The sequence below is a fragment of the Mastigoproctus giganteus genome, chromosome 13 (assembly GCF_048544385.1).
Source record: "Mastigoproctus giganteus isolate SK-2022 chromosome 13, ASM4854438v1, whole genome shotgun sequence".
In the NCBI taxonomy this organism is placed as follows: Eukaryota; Metazoa; Arthropoda; class Arachnida; order Uropygi; family Thelyphonidae; genus Mastigoproctus; species Mastigoproctus giganteus.
This window is the reverse complement of record NC_143587.1, coordinates 163925277-163951829: the sequence shown is the minus strand read 5'-3', so window position 1 is coordinate 163951829 and position 26553 is coordinate 163925277. Positions and strand designations below refer to the sequence as shown.

The 26553-nt window shown below is 37.7% G+C and overlaps 1 protein-coding gene across 1 annotated transcript in view; it reads right to left on the bottom strand.

The window, feature by feature from the left end:
• LOC150076571 (heat shock 70 kDa protein 14-like) overlaps positions 1-22117 on the bottom strand; it is a 231739-nt gene extending 209622 nt beyond the window's left edge. Inside the window, exon 1 of the mRNA XM_090387461.1 lies at positions 21799-22117. Within this exon, the coding sequence (XP_090243587.1) occupies positions 21799-21858 (60 nt within the window). The 5' untranslated portion in view covers positions 21859-22117. The remainder of the gene's footprint in view (positions 1-21798) is intronic.
• Positions 22118-26553: the final 4436 nt, after the last annotated feature.

Genomic DNA, 26553 nt, shown 5'->3' with positions numbered 1-26553 from the left:
AAATAAAACTAATAATAATAAAATAAATTATTATTAATTTATTTTATTATTATTAGTCAAACTCATTTCTGTCGCGGGCCATTTTGTGTGATGGTATGATTTTCGCGGGCCGCATAAAATTTTCTTAAATATTATATATTGATTCAGGATTCACTAGCATAATCAGGATAATTAAAACTCATATGTAATTAACATTTAAATTTTTATTCAGATCTACAGAATAGAAGTAATTTAGAATTTAGTATGTATAGTGAAGAAATGGGAGTAAAGTGGCTGCTGATGAACTGGTAACCAACGGAGCGCAAGGCAGCCAAAATAACACACCTCTATTATTTACAATTTATTAGGAAATGTTTCGGAAATTGCTACAAAAACTGAAGATGGATTTTGTAACTAACTATTTCAGAAACGTTTCCTAATAAATTGTAACTAATAGAGGTGTGTTACTTTGGCTGCCTTGGGCTCCTTTGGTTTTAGTATATATAACTGTTATATTATTATTTTTATTTAAAAATTAAATACTCGATATATTTATGAAAATAATTACAGGCATACCTCGGTTAACGTTACCTCTGATAACGAAGCTTCGATATAACGAAGTCCGCAATTTCAAACCCCATTTAACATAAAAAAAAATATTCCAGTTTAATCACCTGAAATCTAAACAAATTGAAGAAATTACGGAAACCTTTGGGGCTTCTCGTGGTTGGTTCGAGAAATTTAAAAAACGGGCCAGGATTCATAGTGTAAAATTAACAGGAAAAGCTGCAAATAAGTTTCCAGAAATAATAAATAAAGGAAACAATTGAACGTGAAAATTTTCCACCAAATTTGGTTTTCAGTGTTGACGAAAGCGGTTTGTTCTGGAAACGGCTACCAACAAAAAGCTTCATTTCTATTGAAGAAAAATCAGCTGTTGGGTTCAAAGCAGCTAAAGACCGTTTAACGTTACTCTTTGGATCAAATGCCTCTGGCGATTATAAATTAAAATTGTTATTAGTTTACCATTCAGAAAATCCGAGGGCGTTAAAAGGTAACATAAAAATGAATTTACCTGTAATATGGAAAGCAAATAGAAAAGCGTGGGTTACCAAGGAGTTATTTACTGATTGGTTTGTTAACCACTTTTGTCCTGAAGTAAAACGGTATTGTCAAAAAAACAACTTTGAAGAAAAAGCTCTTTTGTTGTTAGACAATGCTCCGGGACATCCTACTGATCTTAACACGTTGGACATGCATTCCTGTCAAAGTTGTGTTTCTTCCAGCAAACACAACTTCCCTGATTCAACCATTGGATCAGGAAGTAATAGCATCATTTAAACCTTATTATCTGCGTCGATCATTAAGCAATTTAAATGAACTAGAGGATAAAGAGGAAATGACAGTTAAAACTTTTTGGAAAAACTACACCATTAAAAACGCAATTGAAAACATTGATAGTTCTTGGAAAGAAGTCACTAAGAAATGCTTAAATGGAGTTTGGCGCAAAATATGGCCAGAAGTTGTACGAAGAAGAAAATAGCATCCAAGAAATTAGAAATGAAGTTATCCAGATGGCTCAATCAATAGGTTTCGAAAATGTCGATGAAGAGGATGTTAGAAATTTATTGAATGCAGAAGATGATGGTTTTTTCAGTGGAAGATTTAGAAAACCTTGTTAGCAACGAAGACAAAGATAATGAAGACGAAGTTAAAGAAGTTCCTGCCGAAAAAGTGTTAACAACCAAAGATTTAAAAAGGTGCTTAAATGACATTGAAACGTTTTAAATTTTTTTAGTGAAAATGATCCTGATTTAGGAAGAAGTTTTATTGTTAAGCGATCAGTGTTAAATGCAATAACTCCTATAGGCAATTGTTAAATGAAAGAGAAAAAAAGCATAAGCAATCAACTTTGGACTCCTATTTTAAAATGTGATTTCACTTTGTATGTAAGTTGACTGTTTATTTAATAAAACTTTTCTTTGTTCGAAAAAAAAGCTTTTCATTTTCTTTAGGTAGGAACGTATCCCTATTCTGGCCATAGTATTTTTACCTCTGAAAACGAAGTTTCGCTTAACGAAGTAATTTCGTGGAACGCATCCTATTCGTTATTCGAGGTATGCCTGTAATTTTTTTTCCCGGAAACGTGCCAGCGTTTATCCCCTACTAGTTTTTCAACATCAGGAGTCAAAGACTGGGAACATACAATTTTCAGTATGTAGGAACGATGTTTATCTGTCAATCTCGATCTATACGCCGTTTTATTTAATTTCATACAAGAAAATAATTGCTTGCATAAGTAGGTACTCCCAAAGTAGCACATAATTTGCGCAGCAAACTTTTTAATTTCCGGGTATTTTTCACATAAGTAAGAATATATTTTTGGAATTCCTACTTCTCGACATTTGTCTTTCAAAAATGAATCAATTTGGAAATCAAATTATTTCCAGTTGAATCAAAGTGGGACCTTTTTCGATTTCAAATGAAAAAGGTCCAACAAAAAGAGAAAACATATCTTCTAACTCTTTAAAATCATTAAAACACTTATCGAATTCATTTTTGATTTCCTCAATTTTGTCACAATATTGTGAGAAAGAGCAATTTTGATTTTGTGTTTTTAGCTGCTCACAAGTAGGAAAATGGGTCAAAACATCTTTTTTTAAATGATTTTTAAATGACGTTAGTTTTTGTATAAAACTTGCTATTGCGTCGTACATGTTCGTTATTCACTTATTTTTACCTTGCAATGAAATGTTAAGATTACTGAGGTGGCTTTAATATCAATTAAAAATGCCAAATCCTTAATCCACAAAGGATTTTTTATAACTGATACATTTTCATTTTTCATTTAAAGAAAAACTGTTATTTCCTCCAAAAGCATATAAAATCTTTTTAAAACTTTGTGGCATGATAACCATCGAACTTCTGCGTAATAAGGAAGATCCATCAAACTCAGATTCTAAATCTTTAAGAAGAGAAGTAAATTGCCGATGGTTGAGTGCTGTCGCTCGAATAAAGTTGATTGTTTTTGTTACTGTTTTCAATACATCGTCCATTTTTAATATTTTTAAACACAGAACTTGTTGATGAATAAGGCAGTGGGCAGCCATAGTTTTCGATTTATCTGAGTACTCAACTTGTAATTTTCTAATCAATTTTGACACAAATCCTCGATTTTCACCTGTCATTGATTTAGCACCGTCGGTTGTTACAGACACAAGTCTGTCAAGTGGAAGCTTTCACTTTTCTGAAATGCTCCACACAGCAGCAAAAATATCTTTGCCAGTCGTAGTTCCAAGAAGAGAGATAACTTCCAACAATTCTTCGGTGATCCTCATGTTATTATCGCAACCACGAAAAAATACAGCAACTTCAGCAACATCTCGTATATCTGTACTTTCATCAATCGCAATTGAAAAGAACAAGACTTCTGTAGATATATCCTGTAGTTGTAAACTGATGTTATCAGCCATTTCGCTAATTCTCTCTACCACTGTATTTCTTGATAATGAAATATGGCGAAATGATTGCACTTTTTCAGGACAGACGATTTCAGCTGCTTTTATTATACATTCTGTAATTAACGAACCATTTGTGAACGATTTTGAATGTTTTGCTAACAAATAGCTTATTTCATAACTTGCTCTTACTACTGATTCATTAGTTTTCATGAATTTTGTAAATACTTTGGGTGTTTTCTTCATTGTTTTTAATTTTTCTTCTCTTATTTTTCCTTCAAAGCGCGAATATTGTTCCTTATGATTAGAGTTATAATGCCGCTTAATGTTGTATTCTTTAGCAACACTAATATTTTCTTTCAAATTAAGCATGTAATTTTACTGTTCACTTCCATGCAAAAATAGTTCAGCTCCCACTTTTCTTGGAATTTTCTTCCCTCGTTATCAATTTTTCTTTTCTTGACTGGTGTTGAAAGCGACATTTTCTATATAAATTCTAACGTTGAAATTAAAATTATAAAATTAAAAAAACAATTACTTAGGTATTTGTTAAATTATAGATAGCAAACAACGCACACAACACAACAGATCCCGACAAAGAAACTAGAACGAATGAAATATCTTTCCAATAAAATTATAAAAACCGCTGCATTTGCAATATTGTAATATTAGTTTAAATGAAAAAGAAATTTAAATTAAGATTTCTCCATTTAAAAAATATTTTAAAAAATAAAATGTAACTCTTTTATTTTTAAAGAAATAAACTAAAAAGTTACAACGTTATTTAAAGATAATTTCAATTTTTATTCTTTTGAAATTACTATTTATATTTTTAGTTCTTTCTAATCAAGGCTCTATCGATCCAGCCTTTTTTTTTTTAATTATTATCAATTAAAATGATTATTTTTATATTTATTACAGAGGTTTTTTAATCCTTATATTCTAGAATTATAAATAGGTACCTTTTAATTGTTTACTTTAACATTTTATTTTTGGGCATTGCAGGCCACATACATTTTGTCGCGGGCTGCAAGTCTGATACCCTAGAGCTACAGTATTCAAAGCTTTCCTGAAATCCAAGTACAGTATATGATATCAAAATTATTTTTGGCACTCAGTTCCTTTGTGACCACATCATAGTATCCAATCAAATTGGTCAGACAAGGCCTCCCTTTAACAAACCCATGCTGTTTTAAATATTACTGCAGTCTTGTCTAGATGATCCTGCAAAGCTTTCTTCTTTAACCAGTGATTCCATTATTTTCCCCAGAACACAAGTTAAACTAACAGATCTATAGTTACTTGTGTCACCTTTTGAACCCCCTTTGTGAATTGGTGATACATTTGCACACTTCCAGTCCATGGAGACCTCCCCTGAGTCCAAGTAAGCTCTCATGGCTAAGGGTTTGCTTACTTCCTTTAATATAACTGGATAGATCCATCCACCGCAGGTGCCTTTTTTATGTTTAACTTCAACAATTTCTCGTCCACTTTTCACGCAGTTATTACAAAATCACTTAGCTCCCTGTTAGAGTTTGATAAAATTCTGGTAGTCCCCTCATTTAATAACTCATGTGTGAATGTTGATGAAAAACACTCATACAGTTTATTAGCTACCTGAGCATGATAATCAATAGTCAACCCATCTTAAAGGAACCACTGGGTGGCAGTGATCACAGTGTACTCATGTGGGATTTAGATATAATTACTATCAGGAGTAAAGGAAAGGGTTTTTGCTTCTGTAAAGGTGACTACAGTGGTCTCAGACAGTTTTTAAATTCTGCACAGTGGGATCAACTGATGATGTTACCAACGGCAAATTCTAAGTGGGAAGCATTCAAGGAATTAATCGTTGAAGCTACAAAAAGTTTCATACCTATTAAGAAATATTGTTCAAGGTTTAGGCCTAAATGGTTGTCAAATGAACTAATGAGACTCGTTGCAGAGAAGAAAAATGCATGGGATGCATATCAATTATCAGATGGCACAGAAGCCTATGCCAGATATAAGCTGGTCAGTAATCTAGTCACAAAGGAGGTTAGGCAGGCGGAGGCATATTATGAGAAATCTTTGGCAAAGGATGCTAAGAAACACAGCAAGGATTTCTTTACTTATATAAACTCTAAAAAGAACGGGATGAATCTGATTGGACCACTTGATGTCGATGATTCGACTGTTGATGATCCTGCTCAGATAGCAAAAAAACTGAATGAGTATTTTGCATCTACATTCACACATGAGGAGTTATTAAGGTTTGAAAATGCCAGAAGGTTATCAAATTGTAGCAGGGTGCTTAATGATTTTGTAATAACTGAGAGCAAAGTGGAGGACAGAGAAATTGTTGAAGTTCAACATAAGAAAGGCACCTAGGGTGGATATGACTATCCACTTATATTAAAGGAGGTGGCAGAGGAAGTAACCAAACCCTTAGCCATAATTATGAGAGCATCCTTGGACTCAGGGTAGGTCCCCACGGACTGGAGAAGTGCAAATGTATCCCCAACTCACAAATGGGTATCGAAGGGTGACACAAGTAATTACAGACCAGTTAGTTTAACATCTGTTCTGGGTAAAATAATGGAGTCACTGGTTAAAGATGCATTGCAGGATCATCTAGACAAGACTACAGCAATAATTCAGACACAGCAATAATTCAGACACAGCATGGTTTTCTTAAGGGAAAGTCTTGTCTGACAAATTTGATTGGATATTATGATGTGGTTACAAAGGAGCTGGATGCAAAAAAATTTGATATCATATAATTGGATTTCAGGAAAGCTATTGAAACTGTTGCACATGGAAGACTACTGTACAAATTGGAGCAGAATGGTATCAAGGGCGAGTTGCTACAATGGATAAAAGGATGGTTGAATGGAAGACAGAGGGTGGTAATCAATGGGTGCTGCTCTTCAAGGACTAATGTTATTAGTGGAGTCCCACAGGGTTTGGTGTAGGGTCCTCTGTTCTTTTGTATATTTATCAATGATATTGATGAAGGTATATCAGGCTTAGTGTTGTCTAAGTTTGCAGATCATACAAAGCTTGGCAGGGTTGTTAATGACAGTAATGGCAGTGTGCTACTGCAACAGGATCCAGAAAATTTGGGCAGATGGGCTGAGAAGTGGCAACTGAAATTTAACATTGACAAATGCAAAGTACAGTAATACCCCGAAGTTACGCGATAGGTGGGTCCGACGAAAATCGCGTAAGTCGAATTCGCGTAAGTCGGGGTAAAACTTTGCATATAAATACATATAAATTTTGCTTAATTGGGACCAAGGACTAACAAAAACACTAGTTTAGAAGAAAAATATTAATAAAATTGCAGTTCTTTATACATATTAATACAAAATATGTATTAAAAAAACAAATGACTTACGTAAAAAAGTTATTTCGATGGCTTCATAAAATCTAACAAATTCGTGTGACGACACAGTGCCTTCTTTTTTTCACGCAGAATTTCTTCGTAGCAAGCTAATAATTTTTTTATTCCTTGCTTTGTAGCTATAACGCGTTCTTCGTTGGAGTCTGTTTTCTAAAAATTTTAAGCCATTTACAATTGAGCCCTTTTCAATTTTCAACCTGTCAAGTTTGGAATTATCATGTGCTTTTCGCCGTTGCTTCATTTAGGCCTGTAGCACGTGCAATATCACATGGTCTTTCATTTCCCTCAAAGCGTTTCACAATTTCATATTTTTTCTCTATCGACAGAGGCGGACTGGCCATAAGCCTTACCGGGGAAACCCCGGTGGGCCGGTGTGATTTTGGGTATAAACCATAGTATGGGGCCACTATAAATTTTCCCGGGTAAGAATTTTTGATCCAGTCCGCCTCTGTTTATCGATAATTGCTTTTATTTTTCTCTCTGAATCTGCAGTGTCTTCACCAGTACGCATCCTTTTCACAACTTTTAAGTATTTTACTCATTTTTAGGGAATAAAGCACAATTACAAAATGAGGAGGCACGCTTGATACGCATAAACAAAGCTGCGCGCATGTAGCAACTGAATAAACAACACCATAAAGGCAGAGATACATTATTAACACCTCACATTTCTAGGGGTTACTACCATAAAACAATAAAAATCCAGTTGTGTTTCTGCTAGTGGAATCTGTTATAAACTAGTAGTAAACTCGATCTAATTGCATACCGATAGCTGGAATTGTGTTGGCTTTTACGTTATTATGGTGAAATGTGTTTCCCCTTCACTGATATAAAAAACATAAAAGCAGCAAAGTTGAATTTTGTTCATCTTTCGCTCTCATTCTCTGCCGTCGCACCGTATATCGATAACATATGAAAAACGACCTTGAAGATAGTGGGCAGCAGCGTTGCCAAACGAAAAAATCAAGAACCGCGTAACTCCGAGTTCGCGTAAGTCGGGGTATTACTGTACTGCACATAGGTAGAAGTAACCCCAGAGAAATGTACCAACTGTGTGGTACTACACTTTAGGTGGTAGAAAATGAAAAAGACCTGGGAGTAATTGTGCAGTCAGATATGAAGTTTTCTGAACAACAATGCAGACAGGCTGCAACAGCAGGTCATGGGGTTTTGTCAATGATATACAGGAATTTCGCTAGCAGGGAAAAGGTGATTGTTCCTCTGTATAAGGCAATGGTCAGGCCATGCCTTGAGTACTGCGTACAGGTCTGGAGGTACGAGGCCTCATTTTAGGAAGGATGTAGATTTGCTTGAGCATGTATAGAGAAGGGCAAAAGATTGGTGAGGGGAATGAAAGATTGTCTTACCAAGAGAGTCTTAAGTATTGCAGATTGCAATGGAATGCACACTGAATTCTGATGAGATTCTTCCACTTGTTTAGATTACAAATCTAAGGTGGCATAAATTCAAATTGAGGAAATACAAATTTAGAATAGATGTGCGGAAGTTTGCCTTTAGCCAGCGGGTGGTTAATTGCTCGAACAAACTTCCATCCTTGTTGTAGAAGTTGATAGGTTAAATAAATTTAAGGAGGAACTGGACAAACATTTAGAGGGAATTGTTTTGGAATTTCTTTTTTTTTTTTTTTTTCGCTGATGCTGCAAAAGCTCATACACTTGCTTTCTTGCATCACATGCCACCACTACTACTATGTTAAGTGGTCCAATCTGATTCATCCCTTTCCTTCTAGAGTTTACATAAGTAAACTATTTGCTGTTTTTCTTTGCATCCTTTGCCAAGGATTTCTAGTAATCTGCCATCGCCTGCCTAACCTCCTTTGTGACTTGATTGCAGACTAGTTTATATCTGCCAGAGGCTTCTGTGTCACCTGATATTTTATATGCATCCCATACATTTTTATTCTCTGCCATGAGACTCATTAGTTCATCTTACATCCATTTAGGCCTAAACCTTGAACAGTATTTCTTAGCTGGAATGAAAAGCCTAGTAGCCTCCCAAAATTAAGTCCCTGAAGGCTTCCCATTTAGAATTAGAATTCAACGTTGGTAACATCATCTGTTAATCTCACTGTACAGAATTTAAAAACTGTCTGAGACCCCTGTATACACCTTTATGAAAGTAATAGCCCTTCCCTTTAGCCTTGATGGTAGTTACATCTAAGTAATTCCCACATTAACAGCAACATGTTTGAGAGGCAACCAGAGGGAGTAATACTCTTGATCTGATTATCAGCAGTTATTATTCATGCATTAAGAATTTGCAGATAAAGTAACCACTGGGTGACAGTGACCACAATGTACTGATGTGGGAATTAGTTAACTGTGTAATGACAGTGACCACAATGTACTGATGTGGGAATTGGTTAAGTTAACTAATTCCCACATCAGTACATTGTGGTCCTGTCACCCAGTGGTTACTTTATCTGCAAATTCTTAATGCATGAATAATAACTGCTGATAATCAGATCAAGAGTATTACTCCCTCTGGTTGCCTCTCAAACATGTTGCTGTTAAAAACTTTATCTGGGGACAGCAGTAAAGTAGCCAGAGTGGCACATAAGAAAACATAAAAGGAAGAAAATATGCATGATATTGAACTGTAAAAACTGATATGTATTTCGTAGCCTTGGCTATTATTATAGTTGACCTTCATTGGTGCCGACCGCTTCTCGTACTGTCTTTCTCCCATCCAATAAATCCACAAAAGTCTGGCTGGTGTGCGAGTGACCAATCCACAAGTTTCAGTCAATATTTGGAAAGTTAAAATCCTCCCATTATAAGACATTTTAATTTACTGTCCCACTATTTCTCTGCACAATTACTCATTATACTCATCAGATTCATTAGGCCTATAACACAAACCTCTCATTTTTCCTTTCCCAGTGCTTATGTCACACCAAACAGACTCAACACTGCATTGTCCACCAACATCAATTGGATGCACTTACTTAGATTTTATGTTTCTTAACTAGCACCTTAACCACTCCTCCCTTCCTGTCTTGTCTATCCTTTCTGTACACATTGTACTTCCCAAATTCCAATTCTGCACTGCTTATGTCTGTGTGACAACACATCTCTGATATCCTAACAATATCTGCCTTTGATGTCTTTGACTAGCACTTCAAGTTGATCAAATTTATTAACTATACTCCTAGCATTGGTTTATATGCAAGCACCTGTTTCTACTCTTAGTTACCCTAACACAGCCCATGTATTTATTTGTTCCACTATGACTTCCAGTAGTCCTGGAAATATCCATTTCTTTGTTTTCCAGGCCGCTGCTCATTCTAATAGAAGCCGTGCAAGAATCACTTTTGCCTCTGCCTGCGGCCACTGTTAACCTTTTATTCTGTGTATCCCCCCCCCCAAGCTAGCAGTTTTCCGACCCACCTAACACTGCCTTGATAGCATCAGCAAATATTCTTGCACCTTTTCTATTTAAGTGTACCCCATCCCTGTAGAAGCACTCTCTCTCTCCTGTCAACAAACACGGACCAGGCTGAAATATATGCTACTCCTTGATCCTTACACAATCTCTCTCTAAGGCCGAATTGATCAACAAGGCTCTCATCATACACTCCCTCCTACCGTGTCTGAGCAGAATTGCAGACACTTTCACATTCACCCCTAACTCCCGAATTTTTTTCAACGTTGACCCGTACTTTGAGTAAATCTGCAGATCTCTTATTCTTAAAGTCATTAATTCCAACGTGTACAACAATATCGCCTTTTGTGCTCTTAAAAGATGATATTTTCTCTACAGCGTCATCAACTTTTGGCCCCTGGCAGACTATCCATCTTGCATAGTATATTCCCCATCTCCCTGACAATAGTCACCAATAATAACTAGTTCCTTTGCGACCAGCACATTCTGACTTGGCGATTGCCTCTGTGTTGCTGTTTTGTTTTGGGTTTTTTTAGGAGCATTAGCAACTAAGGCCATATTGCTCCGGGATATGCGGTGGTCATTCCCTGACCTTTCCGCATCCTCCGTATTTGGTGGTGACGGGCTCGAACCCCGGTCTAATCAAGAAGCACTGCTGCTCCTTCCCACCTGGCTATGGAGGCACCTCTATGTTGCCTGATTCACAGGAGTGAGCTCTGCTGTTGAGAGCTTGATGGGCCCCTTATATTAATTTCTTCGAGGCTATTTACTGTACACCTCATGCTCTCATAGATGCCGAATTCTAAATCAATGAGATCATCATTTAATAGCTTAAAATATTCCAAAAATAAAATCCTATGAATTTTCTTTCTTTGGCTTTTTCTGTTATCAGCATCATTAACAATCTCATTAATGCCTGCACTGCAAGTAAATTAGCTGGAATCAGTGTTGTGGAAATAACTTCGAAACCAAATGTACAGAAATCTTTTTAAATTACATTAAATACATTTTTTTTTGTTTTTTTTATTGGGATCATGAATACCAAAAAGTACCTGGTGCTCATGAATACCAAATGAAGACACCTGGGGTTTCTACAAATACTAGTAGATAGCCCTGACCAGTACAATTATAACTTTTAATGCCTCTCTTTGTGTCCTGCTTACTATCATAATTGACAAAATAAAATAAGTTATAAGTATTCATTTAAACAATGGTGGCACAATGGATTTTGCAAGTATCATTGAGGATACTGTTTGGGGAAACTGCTAGTTTCCCTGGACCATTACAGTAGGAGGAGCTGGTAATATAAACATACATTTATCTGGTGATATGACTCACAGTAATGATTGCACAGGTTTCAAGACTGTAGTACTGGTTAACTGTTTATTTGTTATTTGGTTTTTAGAAGCATTAGCAACTAAGGCCATACTGCTCGGGGGATATGTGGTGGTCATTGCCTGACCTTTCCGTATCCTCCGTATTTGAAGGTCACCACAGGCTCGAACCTCGGTCTAATCAAGAAGTGTGTGTTACAAACTGCTGCTCCTGCCCACCTGGATACAGAGGCACCTACTGACGAACTAAGAAAAGGCACGATATTGCCATTGGAGGCTGATGAAATTTAAACCCTTTAATTGATGTAATATTTTGTTAATTTAAACTCTGCAATATTTGTTAATTCTGCAATATTTTCAAAGTTAAAATCTTACCTAAATAATAACTGTTACAAGATCCACTTTGAATACAATCTCCGAGGAAACTGCAATTCAGATGGAAATGGCCACTTCCGATGTGAGCCACAAGTTCATTGCTTGTGTGTATTCTACGGTTAGTCTACTAGACAAACCAAGCTCAACTGGCTACTCATTTCTTTGTACCTGATGTAAAGAGTGTACTAATCTCAAATTAAAACTTTAAGTGCATTATTAGATGAAAATCAGTCACTGAAGAAACACGTGCATACCCTAGAGAAAAACAAAGCTGAGAACTCAGACTCAAACATCTAGTGACCCGCCAACTGATGCACACTTCTGATTGAGGGCTAGTCAAGTTGTTCTAATTCAAAAAAATTTGGTTTTATTGGGAGATTCTACTATGTAAATGTTTTTTGTAATAGGATATTGGTGGTAACAGGTGGGCTGGTCAGATTTTAAACTGATAAGAAGAACACTACTATTCATGTGGAGACTAATGATATTAAGAATGCATGAACTGACAACTTGTTGAATAAATATAGCACCATGCTGAAAAATTGCTGTTAGGTCAGAACATGCATATATGTGTAATATTGTCTAGATACAATGGGAAGGATTATTAAAAAGGCAAAGGTGAAAGCCTTGTGGATTAACACAAAACTTAAGGGCCTCTTGCAAGGCTTTTGGGGAAATTTTTTTTTTTATATATATATTAGCATGGCAAACACTTATAGGTAGACGGAATCTATTTTGAAGTGCTAGTATTCATTTGAACAATGGTGGCCCAATGGATTTTGCAAGTATCATTGAGGATATTGTTAGGGGGAACTGCTAGTTTCCTTGGACCATTACAGTAGGAGGGGTAGGAGTGGCTGTTAATATAAACATGCATTTATCTGGTGATATGACTCAAAGTAATGCTTGCACAGGTCTCAAGAATTCTTGTTTGTTGCCGCAACAGCTGCTACTGGCAAGATGTTTTGAGGGTGATAAAATCTCAAATGAGCAAGAAGATAAAGCTAGGAAACTAGTGTAAATAACTTCAAGAGGTATGTCAGGATAGTAAACAATAAAAGAATACTTAGTCTTAACCTGTGTCTACAATGTCAGGAGTGCTATAAAAAAAAATAGGTGAATTCAACTACTAGTTAGGGCAACTAATGCTGACATAATAGGGCTAACATAAACATAGTTCCAACCATAAATCGGGGATGACGAGTTTTTCCACTACGGTATGTATAACGTATTTAGAAAATATAAGAATAATAGGAGCAGTCGATCATGCCCCTTATCAAAAGCCGCTTGAGTTCAAAAAGAGCTTTTGCAGAGTCAGAAGTTGTGCCTATCAGCACAGAATTATGGTGTAAGTTAGCTGAAAACAAAGGAATAATGAGTTGAAATAATCTACGTACCAGAGGATTGTGAAGAGAAAGATGAGTCTCAACATACAAATGGAATGGAATGGGCAAACAAGTATGAATGTCTTATTATGGGTGACTTCGATGTGTCCCTAATTGTTTGGAATAAGTGGGAGGGAAACTCACCACAGTAAACCAAATTTTTAAGTAAACTAAATGATTATTATTTGTACTGTACCAGAATGTTAAAAGAAAATACTAGGGATAAGAATATTCTAAAACTTTTCTAAAAATTTTATTACTCATGAATCAGATGACATCATAAAAGTGATTACGCAGTTCAAAGATGAAGAAAGATGTTGCAGTAGTTAAAGGTAAAAACATGAATTTTAATTTCAGGAAAGGCAATTATGACAGTTTAAGATACTATACAGCATCTATCAATTGGGCAGACTGCAGAGGAAGGGTGAATACATTAGAATTATGGAATACCTTTAAAGCAATAATCACAGAAGCCAAGCAATAATAACACATACAAGCAATAACACATACATATCATTAAGAATCTAATTAATGTCATTAATGCTAAGAATCTCTGGGTACGATCAGGCTGCCATGCACGGAAACTGAACTTGGCCTGTTATAACGTAACATCACTCATCGGTGAAGACAGGATATTAGAGCTGGAAAAGGAATTAGAAAATGTGAATTGGAATATCATCGGTTTGGCTGAAACAAGAAGAAGAAATGAATCACTTATAAGTTTATCAAGTGGAAATCTGCTATACACCAATGGAAACAGTGAAAGGAGTGAAGGCGGAGTTGGGTTTCTGGTCCATAAAGATTTAAAAAGCAACATTTTGGAATTCAAAAGTACATCACCAAGGGTGTAAGGGTGTCAAGACTAATAACCAAGATTTCTAAGAGGTACAAGTTAAAGGTTATAATGATCTATGCACCAACATCGAGCCATGATGACGAAGAGGTTGAAAAAATGTACACTGAAATTGAGAGTCTTCTAGATGAGCAGAAAACCCACTACACTATTATGGGGGCATTCAATGCTAAGGTTGGAAAAAGACAAAACAGTGCAGAAAGGGGAACTATAAGAAATTTTGGAATTGGTGAAAGAAATGAAAGAGGCGAAAGACTTGTGGAATTTTCAGAATCTCAAGGATTGTCTCAAGGATGGATTAACTAATGAAATCGACTTGATCCTCACTAATAGAAGATATATTGTGAATGATGTTACCATCCTGAATAAGGTAAATGTTGGAAGTGATCACAGAATGGTAAGATGTACACTTGATATAGACGTAGGAAAGGAAAAAACTGACTCGAGTAAATAATACAAAGGTCTTTGAGATAACAGAAGAGGAGAAAAAGCAGTATGTACTGGAACTTAAGAACAAGTTTGAGCTTCTGCAGACTGCTCAGGACCAAGATATCGACGAGGAATATTACAACTTTCTGAAAGTGATAAAGCCCAAGAAACCTATAGGGAAACAGAAATCCAAAGAAGAAAAAATTAGTCAAGAAACACTTGTCATGATGAACCAAAGACGACAAATGAAGAGCAAGAAAAACACTGACAGGGAGAAAATTGAGTATACTGAGTTATGCAAAGCTATTAGAAAAAGACTCAGAGAGGACATAAGAAGATTTAACACAAGAAAGGTAGAACAAGCATTAAGGGAAAACAAAGGATTTAAATCAGCAGCCACGAGCAGTAATACAGAAAGACAAATGATACTGAAACTGAAGAACAGCGATGGTATACTTATAAACAGCAGAGAAGGCATAATTCAAATAGCAGAAGACTACTATAGAGAATTATACAAGGAGCGAGAGAATGATGCCAGCAGTGGGGAAGATGGATTGCAAATTAGCAACACATACGACATAATAGATATTCTTCCTGATAAGGTAGAACATGCATTGAAGAAAATGAAGAATCAGAAAGCCCCGGGGGGAAAGATGAAATTACTGTAGAGTTGTTAAAATTGGGAGGAAGAGACATAACACAAAAACTGGCAAGGCTCTTCACAAAGTGCATTAGAAAAGGTGTGACACATAAGCAGTGGAATAATGCAATCATAGTTTTGCTGCATAAGAAAGAAGATAAATCAGAAATTGGAAATTATAGACCAATTAGCTTGTTATCCCACATCTACAAGTTGTTCACAAGGGTCATTACTAACAGATTAGAAAGAATACTTGATGAGAATCAACCGAAAGAGCAAGCTGGCTTTAGGACAGGATTCTCAACTATGAATCACCTTCACGTAATATCACAGCTAATGGAGAAAGCAAATGAATATAAAACACCATTATGCCTGGCATTTGTGGATTATGAAAAGGCATTTGAATCCATACAGCATAAGGCAATGTTTCAGGCACTGGAAAGACAAGGCATAGATAACCCACATATTATGATTTTGAAGAAAATATATGAGAGTGCTACCTCCTTTATTAGACTAGACAAAGACAGTAGGAAATTTAAAATCGAGAAAGGAGTTCGACAAGGAGACACAATATCTCCGAAGCTGTTTACTGCTGCCCTTGAGGAAGTTTTCAGAAGATTAGACTGGTCGCATAAAGGAGTCAATGTGAACGGAGAATACCTAAACCATTTACGATTTGCAGATGACATTGTGGTCATAAGCCACGATCCCAAAGAATTGGAGGAAAATCTTAATCAGTTATGCACAGTTAGTAAGGATTTTGGACTAAAGATGAATATGGCTAAAATAAAAGTAATGATGAACAAGTATGCCACAGAAAGGGAAATAATGATTGAAGGAGCAGTAATTGAAAAGGTGGAGTCATATACTTATCTGGGACAAGTTATTAGCTGTAATAATGATAAATGGCTGGAAGTCAAGAGAAGAATAAATTTTGGATGGATAGCATTCAGGAAATATAGTCACATACTGAAGAGCAATATCCCAGTTTGTCTGAAACGTAAAATAATGAACCAATGTATACTCCCCACCATGACTTATGGAAGTGAAACTTGGGCACTCACCGAAAGAATGGAAGAGAAGCTGAGAACTACACAGCGAAGAATGGAATGAATTATATTGGGAATCAGACTGTTAGATAAGAAGAGAAACACATGGATTAGGCAGCAAACTCAAGTAAAGGATATTCTTATCAAAACTAAAGAACTAAAATGGTCTTGGGCAGGACACATAGCTCGAAGACATGATGACAGATGGACTAAGAAAATAACAGAATGGTACCCAAGAGGAGCTAGAAGAAAACCTGGAAGACAACAACAGAGATGGACAGATGAAATTAATGAGTTTGTGGGTAGTAAATGGATGGCCAGTGCTCAAAACAGAAGGAACTGGAAAGTTGCTGGAGAGGCCTTCATCCTGCAGTGGATTGAAAAGGCTGATGATGATGATCATCATCATCATTAAGAAAATATAGCATGAGGATGGCGAGATGGATGAATACAGAGCTGGTCAGGCTGGGAGAGCAGAAAACTATAGCATAGGAAAGTTACAGGGCAAAGAAAAGTACTGAAGCGAACATCAGCTGCAAGTTGATCTGTAATAGTACCACACAAAGTTAGGTAGGCCAAGGCTTTGTGAGGAAGCACTGGCTAAGAGAACAAAGAATGAGGACCGTGAGTTTTTATATTTATGTATGTGTTTACAAAGAAGAAAATGAATCAGATTGGACTCATGTGTACTGGGTGTGTGAAAGTCATAGATAACTTGGCTGATGTTGCTGGTGAACTGAATAGGTATATTGCATCTGTCTTTACTAATGAATGACCCTTCAACTTTTGTGCCTAAAGGCAAGCAAGGCTCTTGGTTTGTTGTTTGTTTGATATTTGGCTTTTAGGAGCATTAGCAACTAAGGCCATATTGCTCCGGGGATATGCGGTGGTCATTCCCTGACCTTTCTGTATCCTCCATATTTCGTGGTCACGGGCTCGAACCCCAGTCTAATCAAGAAGTGTGTGCTATGCACTGCTGCTCCTGCCCAACTGGCTATGGAGGTGCCTACAAGGCTCTTGGAATTGATGGTATATACTCTGTAATGAGGTTAATTATAAGAGCATCATTGGATTCCCTCATACCTACTTTGTAGAGACAAGATTCATTTGAACAAAGATGGTATCCTCAGTGATACTTGGCAAAAACAGTAAAGGTTTGACCTCATCTAGACCTCATCATCACCCATGAACCAGATGACATAATATGGCTAACAGTACAGGAACCAGTAGCAGGAAGTGACCACGGGGTTCTACAATGGACGATGAAGAGAGAGGTAGCAGTATTTAAAGGCAAAGGAAAGGGTTATAATTTGAGGTAAGGAAATTACGATGCCTTAAGGTGCTACATGACCTCTATTAACTGGGTAGATATCTCACAGAGAGTGAATACAATTAAATTATGGTATACCTTTAAAAAATTTATCACAGAAGCCTTGAATGCTTATACATCATTAAAAAAATACTCCACGAGGAGGATTCGAAGTTGGATGAATAACGAAGTTGCCAAATTACTTGAGTAGAAAAAAGACGGCATGGGAGGAAGAAAAGTAATAAAAAGTAATAAAAAATTGATCTGTAATAATGCCACTGAAAAGGTTAGGCTGGCAAAAGCGGATTATGAGAAATCACTAGCAAAGAGGGGGGATAAGGAATTCTTCACATATATAAATGCAAAGAAGAGAAGGACAAACCAGATCAGACCCTTATGTAATGGATGTGGGGTGGTATTAGATACAACAGCTGAAGTTGCGGATGAGCTCAAGTTACTTTGCATTGATATTTACAGAAGAATAAATCTTCACGTCAATGAGAAATTCTGGGAGTGAAGTTGAAAAAATTTAATTAATGATGTTAAAATTTCACACATTTATTTAATGAAAAAACTTGCGCCTACAGGCCAGTAAGGCTCCTGGGGTTGATGGCATTTACCCTATAATCTTAAGGGAGGTGGCAAGTGAGTGCATTGAACCATTGAGGCTAATTATGAGAGCATCACTACACTCATGAGTGATTCCATTGAATTGGAAAAAGTGCCAATGTATCTCACGGTTCTAATAGTGAAGTGGGAAATTACTGGCCGGTTAGTCTAACTTCAAAAGTAGGCAAAATCATGGAGACTATGATCATGGGTGGAATAAGGATCACTTAGATAGAAATAGAAATCTGATGGATACTCAGCATGGTTTTGTAAAGGGAAAATCATGTTTAACTAATCTGGTAAGCAATTTTGACAGGGTCACTCAGGAGCTGTACTTAGGGAATAATTTCGACATTATTTGGATTTCAGCAAAGCATTTGACTCAGTCCCACATTAGCGGTTACTTTATAAGCTGGAACAGGTTGGAATCATGGGGAAAATCCTTAGATAGATAGCAGGGTAGCTTCAGGTCGGGAGGTAGAGGGTTGTGATAAATGGTTATTCATCAAATTAGGTTGATGTAAGAAGTGGTGTTCCCATTTTTTTTTTTTTTTGTTTTGTTTTTTAATTTCTTTTAAATGACCTCAATGAAGGGATAGAGGGCATATTGTCTAAATTTGCTGATGATGGAAAGATTAGTAGAGTAGTTAATGATTGCCACCAAGCAGAGCTTCTGAATGATTTAGATAGACTTCAGAGATGGTCAGAAAAATGGCAGCTATGCTTTAATCCACAAAGTGTAAGGTATTGCACCTGGGGAACAGTAACCCCAAAATAACTTATACACTTGGCGGAGTTGAATTAAAGCCGGTAGGGGAGGAAAGGGACTTTGGTATTACGATACGGTCAGATATGAAGTTCTCCGAGCATTGTAGACTGGTTGCAAGGAGGGCCCCATAGTGTCCCTATCGATGATTTTGAACAATCGATAGTAGAGATAAGGACTTCATAATACCATTATACCACACTTGGAACACTGTGTTCAAGTATGGAGACCACACCTAATGAAAGACACTGTTCTTCTTGAAAGGGTCCAAAAACGGGTAACTCGCCTGTGAGACCGGCAAAAGAGTGTCCATATGAGGAAAGAATTCGAATACATGGGTTACAGGAGCTTGGAAACTAGGCACCTAAGAGGAGACTTGATTGAAGTGTTTAAGGCTCTGAGAGGCACAAACAAAATAAATAAATCTGTGAGAGGCATAGGAAATATCGGAGATGTGGTGTCACACAGACATAAGCAGTGCAGAATTCGAATTTGGGGAGTACAATGTGTACAGAAAGGATAGACAGGAAGGGAGGAGGGGTTAAGCTGTTAGTTAAGAAACACAAAATCTAAGGAAGTTTTTTTTTTCTTTGGTAGTTGTTGGTGCATAGGCTTCTGTGGCCATAATGCACCTCCCAAGGTTTTTGCAGTACTTTGATCCAAGCCCGAGGCGGGAATCAAACCTGCGACCTTTGGGTTGCCAGGCAGGCACTTTACCCACCCGGTCGGCATCTAAGGAAGTGCATCCAACACTGCATTGTCCACCTTGTTGGTGGACAATACAATGTTGAGTTTGTTTGGTGTGACATAAGCACAGGGAAAAGAAAATGAGTAGGTGTGTGTTATAGCCCTAATGAATCTGATGAGTATAATGAGCAACTGTGCATGGAAATAGAGTGGGCCAATACATTAGAGTGTCTTATAATGGAGGATTTTAATTTCCCAGAGATTGAATGGAATTTGTGGGTTGGTCAATCACACAGTAACAAGACTTTTGTGAATTTATTGGATGATTGTTTTCAAAAGCAGCATGTTCGGGAGGCAACTAGAGGGGGTAATACTCTTGATCTCATTCTTCATGCATTAAGAATCTACAGATAAAGGAACCACTAGGTGGCAGTGATCACAGTGTGCCGAAGTGGGATTTACTCAAAGAGGTAACTACCATCAAGAATAAAGGGAAGGGAAGAAGTAACCCCAGAGTAACATATCACTGTGTGGTAATATACTGACAGTGGTAGAGAGTACAAGTAATGTATACAGGACCAGAGGCCTCATTTTAAGAAGGATATAGAGTTGTTGGAACGGATACAGAGAAGGGCAACAAAATTAGTGAATGGAATAAAGGGGTGCTCTTACGAAGAAAGGCTTAAGTTTTGCAAATTAGTGTCTGGAGACTAGGCACCTGCGAGGTGAACTGATTGAAATGTATAAAGCCTTGAATGGTTTAAGCACACTCAATGCTGATGGGATTCTTCCTGTTGCTCAGAATAATCGCCTGAGAGGGCATAAATTCAAATTGAGGAGAGACAGTTGTAGGATAGATGTGTGGAAGTTTGGCTTTAGCCAGCGGGTGGTAGATTGTTGCAACAAATTTCCATCTATCATTGCAGAAACTGATAGCTTAAACAGATTCAAGGCAGAACTGGACAAACATTTGGAGCGATTGAAATGAGATTGATGCTACATAAGCTTGCTTTCTTGCATCATGTGTCCTTGCTAATGCTAATTCCTTTTTTATATTGGGATGAAATATAACTTGCTTTCCATTCATTTGGATTTTCCTTAGCTGTATACATCTGTTACCCAGCTGTGCTATCAGATCGAAGAATTGGTGGTCCATATTTAATTAGTTCCATCACTTTGTTCCCAAGGCCTGGAGATTTTTCGTTCTTTAGTTTTGCACAGTCAAGAACTTGGATGTTTTGTAATTTCTATCTCCCTTTTATCTACTGGTCAAGGGGCAATTATGCTCTGATATTGAGATAGTCTTTTGTTTAGGAGGTTATTATAACGATTTTCCCATGTTGGCAAATCTATAAAGTTTTACTCAATCAAGATTCATTTGTTTTCAGTGCTCTCAAGCTTTGCCAGGCTTCGGATGACTGTGTTCTTCCTAATGAGCTGCCAATTTCTTGGCATCTTTTCTCCCATGCTGCATTCTTGGATTCAGAAATTTCTCTTTTATCTACACTATTGCACCTTTTGTATTCTTCTCTATTTTCTTAATTTTTATTCATTAACCATTTGTTATAGGCTCGTTTCTTTTCTTTCACCAAATCCACTACCTCCCATACTGTTTGCACTAACTAATGTAATAAATTATAAGCATTAGGTAATATTCAATTATCACTGTTATAACAAAAGATGAAATAAGAAGTGTGAAGTAACAAGCTTCATACTGAAACATTTAAATAAGTAAATAAATTCCCTAATTTAATACCCTTATTAATAGCTAAACAAACATTCGTGGCTCCAAAATATAATTTCCCTAATTTAATACCAACCTCAATTTGAATTTATGCCCTCTCAGGCATAAATTCAAATTGAGGAAAGACGGTTGTAGGATAGATGTGCGGAAGTTTGCCTTTAGCCAGCGGGTGGCTGATTGCTGGAATAAACTTCCAACTGTCATTGTAGAAGTTGATAGCTTAAATAGATTCAAGGCAGAACTTTACAAACATTTAGAGCGATTAGATGAGTGAAATAAGGGTGTTTTTTTTTTTTTTTTTTTTTGGCTGATGTTATATAAGGTTGCTTTCTTGCATCATGTGCCTTTGCTAATGCTAATAAGTATATAATTTCCCTAATTTAATACCAACCTTATTAATTGCTAAACAAACATTCGTGGCTCCAAAATACAGACCAAATGTTGGCGACATTTTAAACAATGAAAAATTATAACATTTGTAAACTAACACGTGCTAACCACATTACAAATAATAGTCCACAGTTCACTTCATTGTAAAGAACATCGTTCAAATTGAATTAAAGGAGGAAAAAAAGTAACTCAGTATGTAAATCTTAATTCCAAAAACAAAGCCAGCTAACACCTCTATTCATAAACAAAACTTAACATAACCCCTTTTACCGGTACCACATTGCAACCGGTACAAACTCAAAATCGAAAACTTCATCTAATTTTCACTAGTGCCAGGATCAACTTCCCCTTTTCTATATTTTTTGTGCAATTAAAAATCTCACAATGAATGCACAACTACGCCCAAGTCGTTGTTACATAACCAGAGAGGGTACAACTCTCAAATCCTATAGAACCGTCGGAGATGGAGAATTATTTTGGAACAAAAAATTAGCATTACTATTATTATTGTTCCTCTTATATTATTTCTCCCTGCTTAGGGGTTCCACCTCGTGACGGGTATTGCTACCACGTACACAGGGTGATTGATTTTATGTCCGGTGTTACTGTTGGTCGAGGAACTCTCTGACTGTCCTACAGGTGATCGACTGTAGGTGATTTTATGTCTGGTGTTACTGTTGGTCGAGGAACCCTCTGACTACCCTACAGGTTCGGGATTGCGACTTTCTGGAGTTCCTTGTACGCGTTCGCTGGGAGACCTATTGCTTTTAGGCTGTTATGTAGGGTCTTTGGCACCATACATAGATTGACACGATGATCCGGATGGTCGTTACTTGTTGCATATACGACATTCCTTTGATCTCCTGTCTTAGGGCCGTGGCAGGCGAAGGCAGATAACGAGAAATCTTTGGCAAAAGATGCTAAGAAAAAGAGCGAGGATTTCATTACTTATATAAACTTTAAAAGGAAGGGGATGAATCTGATTGGTCCACTTGATATCGTTGGTGCGACTGTAGAATATCCTGCTCAGATAGCAAACAAACTCAATGAGTATTTTGCATCTACATTCACACATGAGCAGTTATTAAGGTTTGAAAATGGCAGATAGTTATCAAATTGTAGCAGGGTGCTTAATGATTGTGTAATAACTGAGAACAAAGTGGAGGAGAAATTGTTGAAGTTAAACATAAGAAAGACACATGGGGTGGATGAAATCTATCCAGTTAAATTAGAGGCGGCAAAGCAACAAAGCAAACCCTTAGCCATAATTATGAGAGCATCCTTGGACTAAGGGAAGGTGTCCACGGACTGGAGATGTGCAAAGGTATCCCCAATTCACAATGGGTGATCGAAGGGTGACACGAGTAATTACAGACCAGTTAGTTTAACTTCGATTCTGAGTAAAATAATGGAGTCATTGGTTAAAGATTCATTGCAGGATCGTCTAGACAAAACTATGGCAATAATGCAGACACAGCATGGGTTTGTTAAGGGAAAGTCTTGTCTGATAAATTTGATAGGATATTAGGATGTGGTTACAAAGGAACTGGATGCAAAAAATAATTTTGATAGCATATACTTGGGATTCAGGAAAGATTTTAACACTGTTGCGCATGGAAGACTATTCTACAAATTGGAACAGAATAGTATTAAGGGTAAGTTGGTACAGTGGTTAAAGGATGGTTGAGTGGGAGAAGACAGACAGTTCTAATTAATGGGTGCTGCTCTTCGTGGACTAATGTTATGAGTGGAGTCCCACAGGGTTCGGTGTTGGGTCCTCTGTACTTTAATATATTTATCAATAATATTGATGAAGGTATATCAGGCTTAGTGTTGTCGAAGTTTGCAGATCATACAAAGGTTGGCAGGGTTGTTAATGACAGTAATGGCAGTGTGCTACTGCAACAGGAGCTAGATAATTTGGACAGATGGGCTAAGAAGTAGCAACTGAAGTTTAACCTTGACAAATGCAAAGTACTGCATATGGGTAGAAGTAACCCCAGAGAAACGTACCAACTATGTGGTACGACACTTAAGGTGGTAGAAAATGAAAAAGACCTAGGAATAATTGTGGAGACAGATATGAAGTTTTATGAGCAAAGCTAACAGGCTGCCAGGGCAACTCATGGGGTTTTGTCAATGATATATGGGAATTTTGCTAGCAGGGAAAAGGAATTTATTGCCCCTCTGTATAAGGCAATGGTCAGGCCACGCCTTGAGTACTGCGTACAGATCTGGAGGCCTCATTTTAGGAAGAATGCAGATTTTCTTGAGAGTGTACAGAGAAGGGCAACAAGACTGGTGGGGGAAATGAAGGGATCCTCCCACTTGTTCAGATTACGAACCTAAGGGGGCATAAATTCAAATTAAGAAAAGAAAAGACAGATGTAGACTAGATGTGCAGAAATTTGCCTTTAGCCAGCGGGTGGTTAATTGCTGGAACAAACTTCCATCTGTCGTTGTGGAAGTTGATAGGTTAAATAAATTTAAGGAGTAACTGGACAGGCATTTGGAGGGAATGGTGGGATTTTTTTTTTTTTTTTTGACTGCTGCTGCATAAGCTCATACACTTGCTTTCTTGCATCACATGCCATACTGCTACAACTACTGCTACTACTACTACTACTACTACTTCCTGATTTTCTCCCTTGGCTTCTTGCGTTGACAGTGTTTGGGTACCGCTACGTCAATCAGATACATAGCCTTTTCCTTCTTGTCTGCAAGGGTTATATCCGGTCTGTTCTGCGGGATTGTCCTATCCGTTTTATGGTGCAGTCATAGTACAGCTTGTCGATAGGGCTTTCTTGTATTACCAGGGATACGTACTTGTAGTACGGTACACTTTATTCGACCAACTGGTATTTCCTTGCTAGCTTCTGATTTATTATCCTGGCTGATCGTATCTATGAATGTACTCAGTCCGGGTGATCACCTTGAAGGGTTGGATCGTTTCTGAAGACAGGTGGCATCGTCGACTTGTCATCGGACACTCCGGGTTCCTTGGCGATGTAATTTTCTATAGTCTCTGGTGTTGATTACCGGGTCTTGGATGGCGAGCACGAATCCTACAGTCTAGGGGAAAGAGTTCGGTTCATGAGCCATGCATTGGAAGCAATTTTATCTATGTGATCTTGAGAGAGATCATTGTTGCATCTGCCATGGTGAGTCTTCTCTGCCCATCTTTCTAGCTTCGTTTGTTCCTCCTGGTTGGGGAGGGACTCCTGGCTTAGGTTGAGTGGGGTATAAAAAAATCAAATTACTATATTAGGGTTATCCGTAAATGATTACGTTAACCCGTATTCGTGTCTGTAAATAGCGTGTATTCTCTGGTAGATTTGCCTGATTTGCTGAACGAAAAAACCCCAGTTTCTGAGGGGAAAACCTTGCTATCTACGCCTGAGATCGACTAACTCAGCCACGGAGTGAAAAAAGCCCACTAAAGTTCCTCGCGTCATCGACGGGATTCGAACCCGGGCCTTTTCCACCTGGTGTGGGGAGGACGGTGACGATACCACTGTGCTACCCATGCAGACTGAGTGGGGTATAACGCTTGTCTATCTTCCTTATTGGCTGGTGGATTGCTGCTGTGTATTTCTGGAAATAATCCTTCAGGTTAACTATCGCTGTCTTCTGTTGCTCAATGAGGTCTATCAGGCTCCTTCTTCCCGAGCAGTTGTCAGTCTCTTTACGGCAGATCTCAGGTGGTGTTGGCGGCTCTTGGTAATCATTGTCCTTGCCTTTCTCATGATATCCTCCAGTTCGGAAGCAGTCCAATATAGGTAAGCGAAGGAGTATATTAGCACTGGAACTGCATAGGTGTTTATGACTTTAAGGTGTGTTCTCTCCATTCAGCTTTCCTTTTAGCAGGCTTCTAAGTCTCTGATGTTATTTTTCGGTCAGGCAGGCTTTAATTTCCTTGTGCTGTAACTCCTGAGCCTCCATCATCCTCAAGTATTTATAATCCTCGCCCTCTGCAGTGGCTTCGATCTCTTTACCAATCTGCAGCTGGTAGTTTCGGTTTACTAAATTTCCGTGACGCAATCCGTGGGTGTTGCATTTGTCCAGACCAAATTTCATCCTAATATTATTACCGAATTCTTCGGTTATTACTGATTTCTTTGGAGTAGTTACTGAAGGTGTTTCTCGGTTCCCGCATAGAGCTTGATGTCATCCAAGTACATCAGGTGGGTGAGGCTGTAAGGTTCTTCCTTCCTTCTTTGAGGTTATATCCGTACTGTTGAGGTTGCGGTTTGAGGTTATATTGGTACTGTTGAGTATGATAGATAGCGGGTTAAGTACTGGAAAGAACCACAATGGCCTCAGGGCAGCTAGCTGAAAGATTCCCCTCCTAATGGGCATTGACCTGGTTGTGACGTTTTCAATCTTAATGATGGCACTCCATTTTGCCATCGTTTCTCCTAGGAAGTTTATAACTATCGGATTTACTTTGTAGATGTTCACCACCTCTATCAACCAGCTATGAGGCACGGAGTCGAGGGCTTGCGGTAATCGATGTAGGCTATGTACTTGTAGCGGCGCTTCTTGTAGGCTTGCTCCATAACTGCGGCATCCACGGATAATTGTTAATAGCATCCTTTGCTCAGCCACTTACATCCTTTCTGCTATTCGGCCATTGTGTTCTGGCTCTCCAAGTAGTCTGATATCTTCCTCGTTATCCAGCTGGTCAGGATCTTGAACATTGCTGGGAAGCAGGTGATTGGCCGATATTTCGCTGGGTTTCTCGTATCTTCATCTT